Raw genomic sequence first — 12,159 nt, forward strand, 5'->3', positions numbered from 1 at the left:
AAAATAAATAAATAGAGTAATAAATATGTGCAACCATATATACATATATACAGGTGCTGTGGGGAAGGGAAGGAGGTAAGATGGGGGGATGGAGAGGGGGACGAGGGGGAGAGGAAGGAAGGGGCTCAGTCTGGGAAGGCCTTCTGGAGGAGGTGAGCTCTCAGCAGGGCCTTGAAGGGAGGAAGAGAGCTAGCTTGGTGGATGGGCAGAGGGAGGGCATTCCAGGCCCGGGGGATGACGTGGGCCGGGGGTTGACAGCGGGACAGGCGAGAACAAGGCACGGTGAGGAGATTAGCAGCAGAGAAGCGGAGGGTGCGGGCTGGGCTGGAGAAGGAGAGAAGGGAGGTGAGGTAGGAGGGGGCGAGGTGATGGAGAGCCTTGAAGCCCAGGGTGAGGAGTTTCTGCCTGATGCGCAGATTGATTGGTAGCCATTGGAGGTTTTTGAGGAGGGGAGTAATATGCCCAGAGCGTTTCTGGACAAAGATAATCCGGGCAGCAGCATGAAGTATGGATTGAAGTGGAGAGAGACACGAGGACGGGAGATCAGAGAGAAGGCTGGTGCAGTAGTCCAGACGGGATAGGATGAGAGCTTGAATGAGCAGGGTAGCGGTTTGGATGGAGAGGAAAGGGCGGATCTTGGCAATGTTGCGGAGCTGAGACCGGCAGGTTTTGGTGACGGCTTGGATGTGAGGGGTGAACGAGAGAGCGGAGTCAAGGATGACACCAAGGTTGCGGGCTTGTGAGACGGGAAGGACGGTAGTGCCGTCAACAGAGATGGGAAAGTCAGGGAGAGGGCAAGGTTTGGGAGGGAAGACAAGGAGTTCAGTCTTGGACATGTTGAGTTTTAGGTGGCGGGCAGACATCCAGATGGAAATGTCCTGAAGGCAGGAGGAGATGCGAGCCTGGAGAGAGGGGGAGAGAGCAGGGGCAGAGATTCAGTATTAGAACCCATGATCAGTGACTCCCAAACCCATGCTCTTCTCACAAAGCCACACTGCTTCTCATGAAGACACACTGCTTCTCATGAAGACACACTGCTTCTCACTAAGCCACGCTCCTACTTCAACATGAAGATAAGGCGGACTTGGTAGCGTGTTGGATGGCTGAAAGGGGAAGGAAATCAGTTCCCCTCAGCCATTCTTTCTGGAACCCTCTTTTTTTTTTCCTTCAGGAGGCAAGGCTATGGTAAAGTCTCTAGCCCTATCAGCTAGTCACCAAAGCCCACTAAGCCAACTCAGCACCCCTCACAACTAATATTCATTCATTCAGTTGTATTTATTGAGCACTTACTGTGTGCAGAGCACTGTACTAAGCTACTAAGCACTTGGGAAGTACAATATGTGAGGTTGATGGCCAATCTCTTTTTATATGATGATCTCCACCCTAGAAAACTTAACCTCATAAACTTAACCTCATAATATCCACGGTTGCATCATTCTTATAATATGATTTCAGGTAAAACTAAACTGTAAAAATTCAAGGAACATCAGCTAAGACAAATGAAATTTTCAAAAAAAGTTAATGGGCCAAAAATAGTTATGGTGAGCTGGAATTAGTTCGGAAATTGCTTTTTGAATTCGATGAGTAGTAATATTGAACACATACTTTGTAAGGCAGGCAAAGTGGAAAGAGCACAGACTTTGGAGTCAGGGGTCATGGGTTCAAATTCTGGCTCCTCCACTTGTCAGCTGTGTGACTTTGGGCAATTCACTTAACTTCTCTGTGCCTGTTACCTCATCTGTAAATTGGAGATTAAAACAGTGAGCCCCCCATGGGAAAACCTGATCACCTTGTAACCTCCCCAGCACTTAGAACAGTGCTTGGCACGTAGTAAGCGCCTAACAAATACCAACATTATTATTATTATTATTATTATTTTGATCAACTCTCTTTGAGGAACCACTATATTAAAAGATAATGTATTCAGAATTAAAAGCTTGGTTTTAAAATTTACCTTAGCCTTAAGATATATGAATGTGGTTATGATTTGTTTTAAAAAATATTGTAGTTGTTAAGAAAATTCTTCAGGAGTGAGTTTTTTATTGCTTTATAATGAGATTTTCCCCCTCAAAACCCACAAGGCATACAGGAAAGAGAAGCAGACAGTATGTGATTTTTCTTTTTTTTCCTCTGTGGATGTTAGCCTAAAAAGGAAGAGGTGATCCATACTGCGGGTGGAGTAACCAGAAAATTACAGACACCCATTACCGAAGACTTGAGGTTTAATTGTCTGTCTTCTAAATTAATTGGTTTCTTTTTCTGGATTGGATACAGTTTTTCAGTCATAATTTAGGCATTAATTACTTCATCGATGACTGAAATGATCATAATTTCCTATGAAGTCTTTTTAATGGCTTGGCAGTATTTGAACCTTTAATTCAATGCTATGGCTAAATTTGATTTTGACTTTTTAAAGAAAATTATCATTTTCGATGTCAGTGTAATTGTGTTTTACAACAGAATCATGCTGTAAGAGTAGTAACAGCTATTCTTTGGGCTGTTAAATTAATTTTTCTAGCTTAATAAACCTTATGTTAGAAATTTGGAATTTAAAATTCCAAATTTTAAACAGAGTCTTTCTCATAACTGTTTATTTTTTGGACTGAATTTTGGTGAGAAGCCCCTAATGTTTCATATGTAAGGCACTCCTTTGCTCCTTCAGAATATTGTTTCATCAGATTCTAAAAAGTGATTTGCCTATGAGTAAAAATATTTGGCATTTCCCCCAAATTCCATCTTCCAGGATTGTCACAATATGGGTATATCTTCATTTGGGCTTTGGTATTAAATTATTTTAATTTTTGGTATTAGTATTACATTTAAATGCTTACCATATGTCAAGCACTATTCTAAGCACTGGGATAGATACAAGTTTATCAGATCGGACACAGTCTCTGCTCCACATGGGGCTCACAGTCTAAGTAGGAGGGAGAAGAGGTATTTAGTCCCCATTTTACAGTTGAGGAAGCTGAGGCACAGAGAAGTTGTGACTTGCCCAAGGTAACACAGCGAGCATTTGACAGCTGGGATTAGAACCCAGGTCCTCTGACTCCCAGGCGCATGCTCTTTCCACTAGGCCATGGTGCTTCTCATTGGAAAGATTTAAATAGGTCTTCCAAGCGACACACAATTTAAAGTGTTGTTCTCCCGCTGCCTAATGTTACTGCCCGGTTGTGTCAGGCATCCTTTGGAGGAGATTGCACCTCAATAGTTCGATTATTATGAGAAGCAGCGTGGCTCAGTGGAAAGAGCACGGGCTTTGGAGTCAGAGGTCATGAGTTCAAACCCCGGCTCCGCCAATTGTCAGCTGTGTGACTTTGGGCAAGTCACCTAACTTCTCTGGGCCTCAGTTACCTCATCTGTAAAATGAGGATTAAGACTGTGAGCCCCCAGTGGGACAACCTGATCACCTTGTAACCTCCCCAGCGCTTAGAACAGTGCTTTGCACATAGTAAGCACTTAATAAATGCCATCATTATTATTATTATAATTAGTTCATTGCGCCATTCCTTGCGCTTTTAGAATGTTGCACTAAGTGGTCCTCTGATCACCTGAAAAAGTTGGTGCTCTTTCCAAAGTGTGTAACTTCCTTTCAGTTTGGGCAGTAGGAAGATCCAATTCATGTTCATGTCTGTCACCTTTTCATTTCAGCTGTTGTGTATATTCTTTGATTATATAATGAAAAAAATAAACAGTAGTTAGTCCCAAGACTTGCCAGCAAGGTTTCCTTTATATCTTAGAGGTTCAGTGAGGTGCTTTCCCAGGCACCATGGCACCATCCAGGATAGGATTTTCTCCGGAACGTGGGTCCCTCCTCCTCTCCCTCACTTCCACGCTTCCTCTGCCCTGTCATCACAATCATAATTTTAATTTGTGAGTGAAGAGAAATGCATATTTTGTCAATTCAATTTGCTCAACATCCAGACGAAGCCTAATAAATATAATCATGATAAATGGGGCTTTGCATTTTCATTTTTCTCCTGATACCTGGGAAGAGGTTGGAAAAATGTGGGACAGTACAGAGGGAAGAGAACCAAAGAAACGATGAGACTTTCAGCAGGCTTCCTGAAGATGCCGAGTTGGCCTACTTTCATGGACTTTAGGGTGCTTATGGAATTGGATGGTGAACGTAAACTATCTGCTGTTTAAAATGAGATTGGTGCTGGCAAACGATAGTGTAAAGCAGGCATTGGTTAAAATGAAACCTGATTTCTTCACGATTAGCTCTAACCAGCGTGTATTTTAATTTTAGAACCTGGTCCAAGACTATCCCTGGGAAAGTTGAATTCTTCTCCAGTGAAGGTTCAGACACATCTATTCCGATCCCTATCGTGCCCCTACAAGGTGTCGATGACTCCTACCCACCCCAGAAGAAGTCCTTCATGATGCTCAAGTATATGCACGACCACTACCTGGACAAGTTTGAATGGTTTATGAGAGCGGACGACGATGTCTACATCAAAGGGGACCGGCTGGAGAATTTTCTGAGGAGTCTGAATAGTAGCGAACCCCTCTTTCTCGGGCAGACAGGGCTGGGCACCACGGAAGAGATGGGAAAGCTGGCGCTGGAACCTGGCGAGAACTTCTGCATGGGGGGGCCCGGTGTGATCATGAGCCGTGAGGTGCTGCGGAGAATGGTCCCCCACATTGGAGAGTGTCTGCGAGAAATGTACACCACCCATGAGGACGTGGAAGTGGGGAGATGCGTGCGGAGGTTTGCGGGAGTGCAGTGCGTCTGGTCTTATGAGGTAAGAAAAATCACCGGGGAAGCAAAGGATGTGGCTAGCCAACTGGAATCCGAAAGCGACACTGACAATCTAGATTAGCGTGGAAGGAAGGTGGGAAATGGTCCAACCTCCCCCGTGGGGTCCTATTTTACTGTTCTAAAAATCATGGACGTGATCACTTACCACTCAGCTTTCGGTGCACTTTTCAGTCTGGTCATTTCCAGTAGCTGAAACGAGACCGCTCTACTCTTCCCCTCACTTCCTGTTTGTCATACCTGTGGTTAGTGCATCATACTTTTCAAGCCGTGTGTGGTTACGAGCTATCAGAGGTTTTCATGAGCATTTTAAAAGCCAGCACTGTCACCTCTCCCTGTCAGTTACATTACATGAAATTCCCAATAATTTTAGGGGGAGATCTTTCTCCATAGGCGCCAGTGGTGGCCAAAATCCTGGAACTCAACCCACATGAGTCAATCCTGGCCAGACCTGTCAGGGTCCAGCCTGTAGGGTGAGTAGCAGGGAAGAATCGTGCATGCCGGGTTGTGTCTCTAGACAGGTAGGTCTTATGCCCCAAATCCCCCTGAGCCTTTCACATAATGTTTGTTTAGCTGCGCCCTGCTCACTGGGAGTATTGTCGACTCCCTCCTTCCCTGAATTAGAAAGGGCTCAAAATAGGAGATCGAGAGGTGCCCTGTCCTCGATGAAATCAAAGCTGGCAGTACCCCTAAACCATCTTCTGCAGCCCTGAAAACTTGCTTATTCTATCTTGTTTTACAATGCACCATCGGTGACTTGGAAAATTTTTGAGTCCCGAACGTTAATATCGCTCGGCTCATGTTCTGAACTTTAAAAATAATTATGAGCTACAAAGTGTTGGGTACCAGTGGTGTGGGGTAGTGCTGCTCCAAGTGGATTTTTGTCAAGTGTAGGAAAGATTTAACGTGCTGAGCTCCAAATAGCCGTCCTGTGCGATTCCGAAAGGGAGAGCAGAGCTGTGGAACTGAACAACTGTGCCTGCAAAACAAAGAGTGTGTGTGTGTGTGTGTGTGTGTGTGTGTGTGAGAGAGAGAGAGAGAGTGATTAAGGGTTGAAGGCATCAAGCGCTTAGTACAGTGCTCTGCACACAGTAAGCGCTCAATAAATACGATTGAATGAAAGAATAAGCATACTAGAGTATAGAGGCACATATTGCTTACTGTAGATTTGAACTCTTAAATGATTTTTGACTCAAGTACGTCCTTAGGCATGAAGATGAAAGACATGAATATTTCCAACTACTCTAGTGCTGTTTGAACACAGTGTGTCAGGTTCCTATTAAAAGTCCTGGAAAATATAACTTTATTTTCTTGCTATTTTCTTTTCCTACTTGGAGTAACTGACCTATTTTTTTTTAGCTTTCCTCTCATTATGATGTTCTTAACCAATATTTAGAACTTTGAAAATGCCAAGATTTTATTAGAATTTCTAACTGAATATCATAGTTACTGTAAAAGAGTACATGTACATTTTGAAAATGAGAAGTGTTTTTTCCCTCAGATACACAGGAAAAGGAAATTACCAATTAAATGTCTGGCCTAAACATGTCATCTCTAATTTGAATAAATTTGGCAAAGAGAAGTTAGTAGGTGTTCTTTCACTTTCTATTTGTCTTAAGTTTTTTCCTTAATGTGCATTAAGGAAATGGGCCGCAAAGAGTTTATATTTTCATATAAGGCATCAATCAAATGTATTTGAGTGCTAGTGTGCAGAGCACTATACTAAGCCCAGTATAACAGAGTTAGTAGAAACATTCCCTGCCCACAACATGCTTACAGTCTAGAGGGGGGGATATCTGCATAAGTGCTGACGGGCTGAGGATGGAGTAAATAAAAAGCGTACAAATCCAGGTACAAGGACGACACAGGATAGGGAGTAGGGGAAATGAGGACTTGTCTGGGAAGGCCTCTTGGAGGAGTTGTGATTTTAATAAGCCTTTGAAGGTGGGGAGAGTGATTGTCTATTGGATATGAGGGAGTTTCAGGCCAGAAGCAGGACATGGGCCAGAGGTTGGCAGTGAGTTGATTGAGGTACAGTGAGTAGGTTGCATTAGAGGAGCCAAGTGAATGTTCAGGGTTGTAGTAGGAATCAGCAAGTTAAGACCTTTACCAGGTCATTACCAGGTATAGTTTGGTAGCTGCTTATAAATGGCACATTGTCTTCATCTGCCCTTTTGAATGCATGGGCAGTTAAGGTAAATATGCCTGAGTGGCTCTTATTTTTCAAAATAGAAGAATGCAAATGACAAATAACATCTGTTTAGGGGATTACGTGCAATTTTGAACAGCCATCTCCTGAATGCTGTATTTCTGGCTTCTTCTTTTAGCAGTATTTTCCGTATTTAATTTTACGGGTTAGAGCTTAGCAATAGACTGCTATTATGCCAAGGAGAAGCTCTGTGTGTTTTACCCTTTGTTTCTTCAGAGGTAATTACAACTTTCCTCCAAACCCATGAAAATATACGGACGGCTAGATAATTATTTGCTGGGTGCTGCCTGTTTGAAGACATAGCAACTATCTGCAGAGTACTGCACGTAGATGCGCTTTTCAGGTGGTCCTGGAGATATCCGAACTGACCCGTCGAGAAGGATCGATGTCACTCTGCAGTGGCACTCTGCCTCTGCTCCCCTGTGGGAACCATTGCAGTTTGAAACAGCTCTGGCTGGGCTATTAATAATAATGATGGCATTTTTTAAAAAACTTTTACTATGTGCAAAGCACCCTTCTAAGCGCTGGAGAAGTTACAAGGTGATCAGGTTGTCCCAAGTGGGGCTCACAGTCTTAATCCCTATTACCATTCTGCCTTCCCTGATCAGAAGAACCATTTAGAGCTGTGACAGTTTGAGTACACCAGATGGATGTCAGTATTCATTGAGCATCTACAGGGTGTAGAGCACCCTATTAGGCAAGCGACTTTGTCAAATGGGAGATAGTCTGCCTGTTGGGTGGGATCGGAGTTAACAATAAGAATTATAGTATATCAGTAACAGGCTGTGGTTTGGAAACCGAAGTGATGATTTGCTGTAAAGCAGGAGAAGCTTGGTGAGAGGTGCAGATAATTGGAAAAGTGTTTCTGGTCTGATTGCACTGCCCTTTCAAGGATGTACTGCCTAGCCTCTTCCTGGGGACAAAACATAGGTGCTCATAGTGGTTGGGAGGTTGCTTAATTGCATTTCAATTTCAAGGTGTCACGACTGGACGTTTTACAAATGTAGATTTAACCAGAGAAAGCTTACATTATGCAAAACCTGATTATGCAGTGTTTACTCACATAATTGCCCTATGGGGGGGGGTGGGGGCGGGCCTAAGAACTAAGTCTAGCAATGAAGGGAGCAGAATAAAGAAGAAAAGAGGAAAAGGAGGAAAGGTTTGAGTGCCCCTGAGACTGCTTCTTATTACTTTTGCACCCTCCCAAGTGCTGCATACAATAGACACTCAGTGAATTAACCCCCACTCCCTTCTCTCCATCCTTTCCCAGAGCCACCCCATTTCAAAAAAAGAAACTCCCTCCTTCTGGCACCACCCTGTCTCCCCTTTCCCTCTTCCTGTCCCCAGCACTAACTTCCCCACAGAGTTATCATGTTCTAACCCTTCTCTTCCTATCCAGGCTCATGCCATTATCACTGCTTACAATTATGTGGTACAAAAAATAGTCTTTATTTCCACCTCAGAAATCAGAGTGGGGATAATAATAATAATAATATTAATAATATGGTGGTATTTGTTAAGCGCTTACTATGTTCCAAGCACTGTTCTAAGCACTGGGATAGAAACAAGGTTATTAGGTTGTCCCACTTGGGGCTCACAGTCTTGATCCTCACTTTACAGATGAGGTAACTGAGGCACAGAGAAGTTGTGACTTGCCCAAAGTCACACAGCTGAGAAGTGGCGGAGTCGGGATTAGAACCCACAACCTTTGACTCCCAAGCCCGTGCTCTTTCCACTAAGTCACGCTGTTTCTCATTATCTTCATAACACTGGGGATGTTATGCAGAGGAGATTATGCAAGTAAATAGGGTATTCTGGCCCAATTTACCACATTTCTAGGAAGTTAAAATGAAAACAATTTTACTGGTCGCTTTTAATCACCGGGAGAGAAGCATCTTCAGATAGTAGTGATAGCTAGCTTCAGTATTTAGCCTCTTAACAGTTAAGTATTAGTACGTGGCAAAAATAGGCTCAGTTTGCATCAGCTCGCTGTTCATTGCAAGTTTGTCAATATACAATAGTCAGTTCTCCTATGGTGTGTGATTTCATTGCACATATTGGATGGATTGTGTTGACAGAATAATGAAACATTCTTATGAGAACATGCATCTCTCTGGATAGAACTCAGACCAGTGTTGAAAGAAATGTATGTCGAGCAAATTGTAGTATTGTGCTATGAGTTTTCCTTGAAGTGGGGTTCTTCAAGAAAGCAAGCTCTGGGTTATTGGAGAACTTTTATATGTTGGCTTGCTTTAGGCTTTTCCAATTTTTCCAGCTAGTAGAGCTTGCAGTATTCTAAGGGCAATATATTGAATAATTGAGTTCTTTCAACCTTATCAGATCTCACAGAGCCTCACTGCTCAGTCTTTCCCCTATTGGAAAGAATTTGAATGCATGAAACCTGATTTTAAGGGACTATTAAAATCAGACATAATGTTCTGTACAGATTGGGAAAGACTAATCCTTTATAGCACAACTGGAAAGGAACTTTCATAGGAAGACTGCCCATCAACCCATTCCTTAATTACCGCTTGTGCTTGCAAAGAGAAGATATTCACTATGAGGCTACTTCCCTTTTTCTCCCCACTTCCCCAGAATACAGCTATCATTAGAAGCAAGACATTGGAGCCAGCCATAAGGGTAAAACCATCTTTAATGGTGGAGGTAGTTGATGAATTACTCTCATCCAAGTCCATTTGCCATTTCCAGGGGATGGTGGGAGGTGGAGGGAAGTTAACATTAACCAGTCAGTAGTATTTATTGAATGTTTATGCCATGCGGAGCAATGCTCTGACCACACTGTCATTGTCCTCAAATTTACAGTCTAGCAGGAGAGGCATCAAAATATTTTTAGAGCAGAAGGAGGAGCAGTGAATATGTACTACCATGCATTGGTGTTTAATAGAGCAAAAAAGGTCAATACCAAATTGTGTGATGGGTGGTTGTTAGAATACAAGCATAGTTGGAGCTGAAGTGGCATTTGGAAGGACATTGTTTTTTCCAGAATCAAGTTCTGTCTAGATAGATGTGCATTTTCAGAAGCATGCTCTTAAGTGTTCCATCCAAAACATGTTCTGAAAAATCTTATGGAAGAACTGACAATATTACAGATGCAAGACTCAGACTCCAGAATTTGTTACAACTCCATTCCCTTCCTCATTTTTGTGTTCCTTGAATGATTAGCAGATCACCCTCCCCTGCCCACTTCAATCCATACTTCATGCTGCTGCCTGGATTGTCTTTGTCCAGAAACGCTCTGGGCATGTTACTCCCCTCCTGAAAAATCTCCAGTGGCTACCAATCAATCTGTGCATCAGGCAGAAACTCCTCACCCTCGGCTTCCAGGCTGTCCATCCCCTGGCCCCCTCCTCCCTCATCTCCCTTCTCTCCTTCTCCAGCCCAGCCTGCACCCTCCGCTCCTCCGCCGCTAATCTCCTCACCGTACCTCGTTCTCGCCTGTCCCGCCATCGACCCCCGGCCCACGTCCTCCCCCGGGCCTGGAATGCCCCCAATCCCTCTCCCCATCCGCCAAGCTCGCTCTCTTCCTCCCTTCAAGGCCCTACTGAGAGCTCACCTCCTCCAGGAGGCCTTCCCAGCCTGAGCCCCTTCCTTCCTCTCCCCCTCGTCCCCCTCTCCATCCCCCCATCTTACCTCCTTCCCTTCCCCACAGCACCTGTATATATGTATATATGTTTGTACATATTTATTACTCTATTTTACTTGTACATATCTATTCTATTTATTTTATTTTGTTAGTATGTTTGGTTTTGTTCTCTGTCTCCCCCTTTTAGACTGGGAGCCCACTGTTAGGTAGGGACTGTCTCTATATGTTGCCAATTAGTACTTCCCAAGCGCTTAGTACAGTGCTCTGCACATAGTAAGCACTCAATAAATATGATTGATGATGATGATTTATTTTACTTGTACATATCTATTCTATTTATTTTGTTTTGTTAGTATGTTCGGTTTTGTTCTCTGTCTCCCCCTTTTAGACTGGGAGCCCACTGTTGGGTAGGGACTGTCTCTATATGTTACCAATTTGTACTTCCCAAGCGCTTAGTACAGTGCTCTGCACATAGTAAGCGCTGAATAAATACGATTGATGATTGATGATGATCATGCTGGAAGTGCTGGCACAAAGTTGACTCTGGATAGTTAGACAGCCTTCTTGCACTAACGCCAAAAAGCTTAAAATATAAGTAAAATTCATAAATTCCCATTTATTTTTTTATCACCAGTTTCTGGAAACAATTTTAAATAACCCCTTTTGAAGCGGTTATAAAACAGAATTCTGAAAAATTTCTGGAAGCTAGGTGTTAATCTGTACTAGAGCAAAGACTTTCTCTGCAAGATACAAACCCAAGAATGTAGTTTTACAGCCAAGGCAGAAAATCGTACAGTTATCTGAGGACTTTAAGCCTGGAAAATAAGGTATCTCATTCATTCAGAAAATGGGTGGCCTTTTGAAAGTTGCTCAGAAATGTTTTCTTCCCCTCCCCCCCATTTGAAAAAAAAACCAAGTTCTGCAGCATGCTTAATTGATCTTTAAGAAACTCAAAATAGTTGCAACTAATTTCCTATGTTAAAAGCTAACCTGGATTCCTGATGTGAACTTTCGTTGTTGTAGCCAGAGTTCTCTTAAAATCTTGCCACAAATCCTGAAGCTGAAGTCTGAAAGGTAGGAATGTCCTTGTTGCCTAAGAATTTTAGCATGGAAATATTAACTCTAATGTTTCAAGATTTTGGGGGGCCAATTAATCATTTATTGAGCTCTTACTATGTGCAGAGCACTGCACTAAGTTCTTGGGAGAGTAAAGTATAGCAGAATTGGTAGGCATCTTCCCTGTCCACAAGGAGTTTACAGTCTAGAGGGGAAGACAGGCATTAAAGTAAATTACAGGTATGTTCATAAGTGCTGCGGGACTGAGTGGGGGGTGAATAAAGGGTATAAATCCAAGTGCAAGAGTGACACAGAGGGGAGAGGGGAGTAGGAAAAATGAGGTCTTAAGTCTGGGAAGGCCTCTTGAAGATGTGATTTTAATAAGGCATCAAATGTGGACATGATCGTTTGTCAGATATGAAGGGGGGAGGGGCTTCAGCGCTTAGAACAGTGCTTTGCACATAGTAAGCGCTTAACAAATGCCATCATCATCATCATCCAGACCAGAGGCAGGATGTAGTGAGGGGT

General features: G+C 43.1%; 1 protein-coding gene across 1 annotated transcript in view; it reads left to right on the plus strand.

Moving 5' to 3' along the window:
* The window catches only part of CHSY1 (chondroitin sulfate synthase 1), a 113,275-nt gene that overhangs the window by 20,728 nt on the left and 80,388 nt on the right, over positions 1–12,159 (plus strand). The window contains exon 2 of the mRNA XM_038747152.1: positions 4,253–4,748. Within this exon, the coding sequence (XP_038603080.1) occupies positions 4,253–4,748 (496 nt within the window). The remainder of the gene's footprint in view (positions 1–4,252; positions 4,749–12,159) is intronic.

The sequence above is a fragment of the Tachyglossus aculeatus genome, chromosome 5 (genome assembly GCF_015852505.1).
Source record: "Tachyglossus aculeatus isolate mTacAcu1 chromosome 5, mTacAcu1.pri, whole genome shotgun sequence".
Lineage (NCBI taxonomy): Eukaryota > Metazoa > Chordata > Mammalia > Monotremata > Tachyglossidae > Tachyglossus > Tachyglossus aculeatus.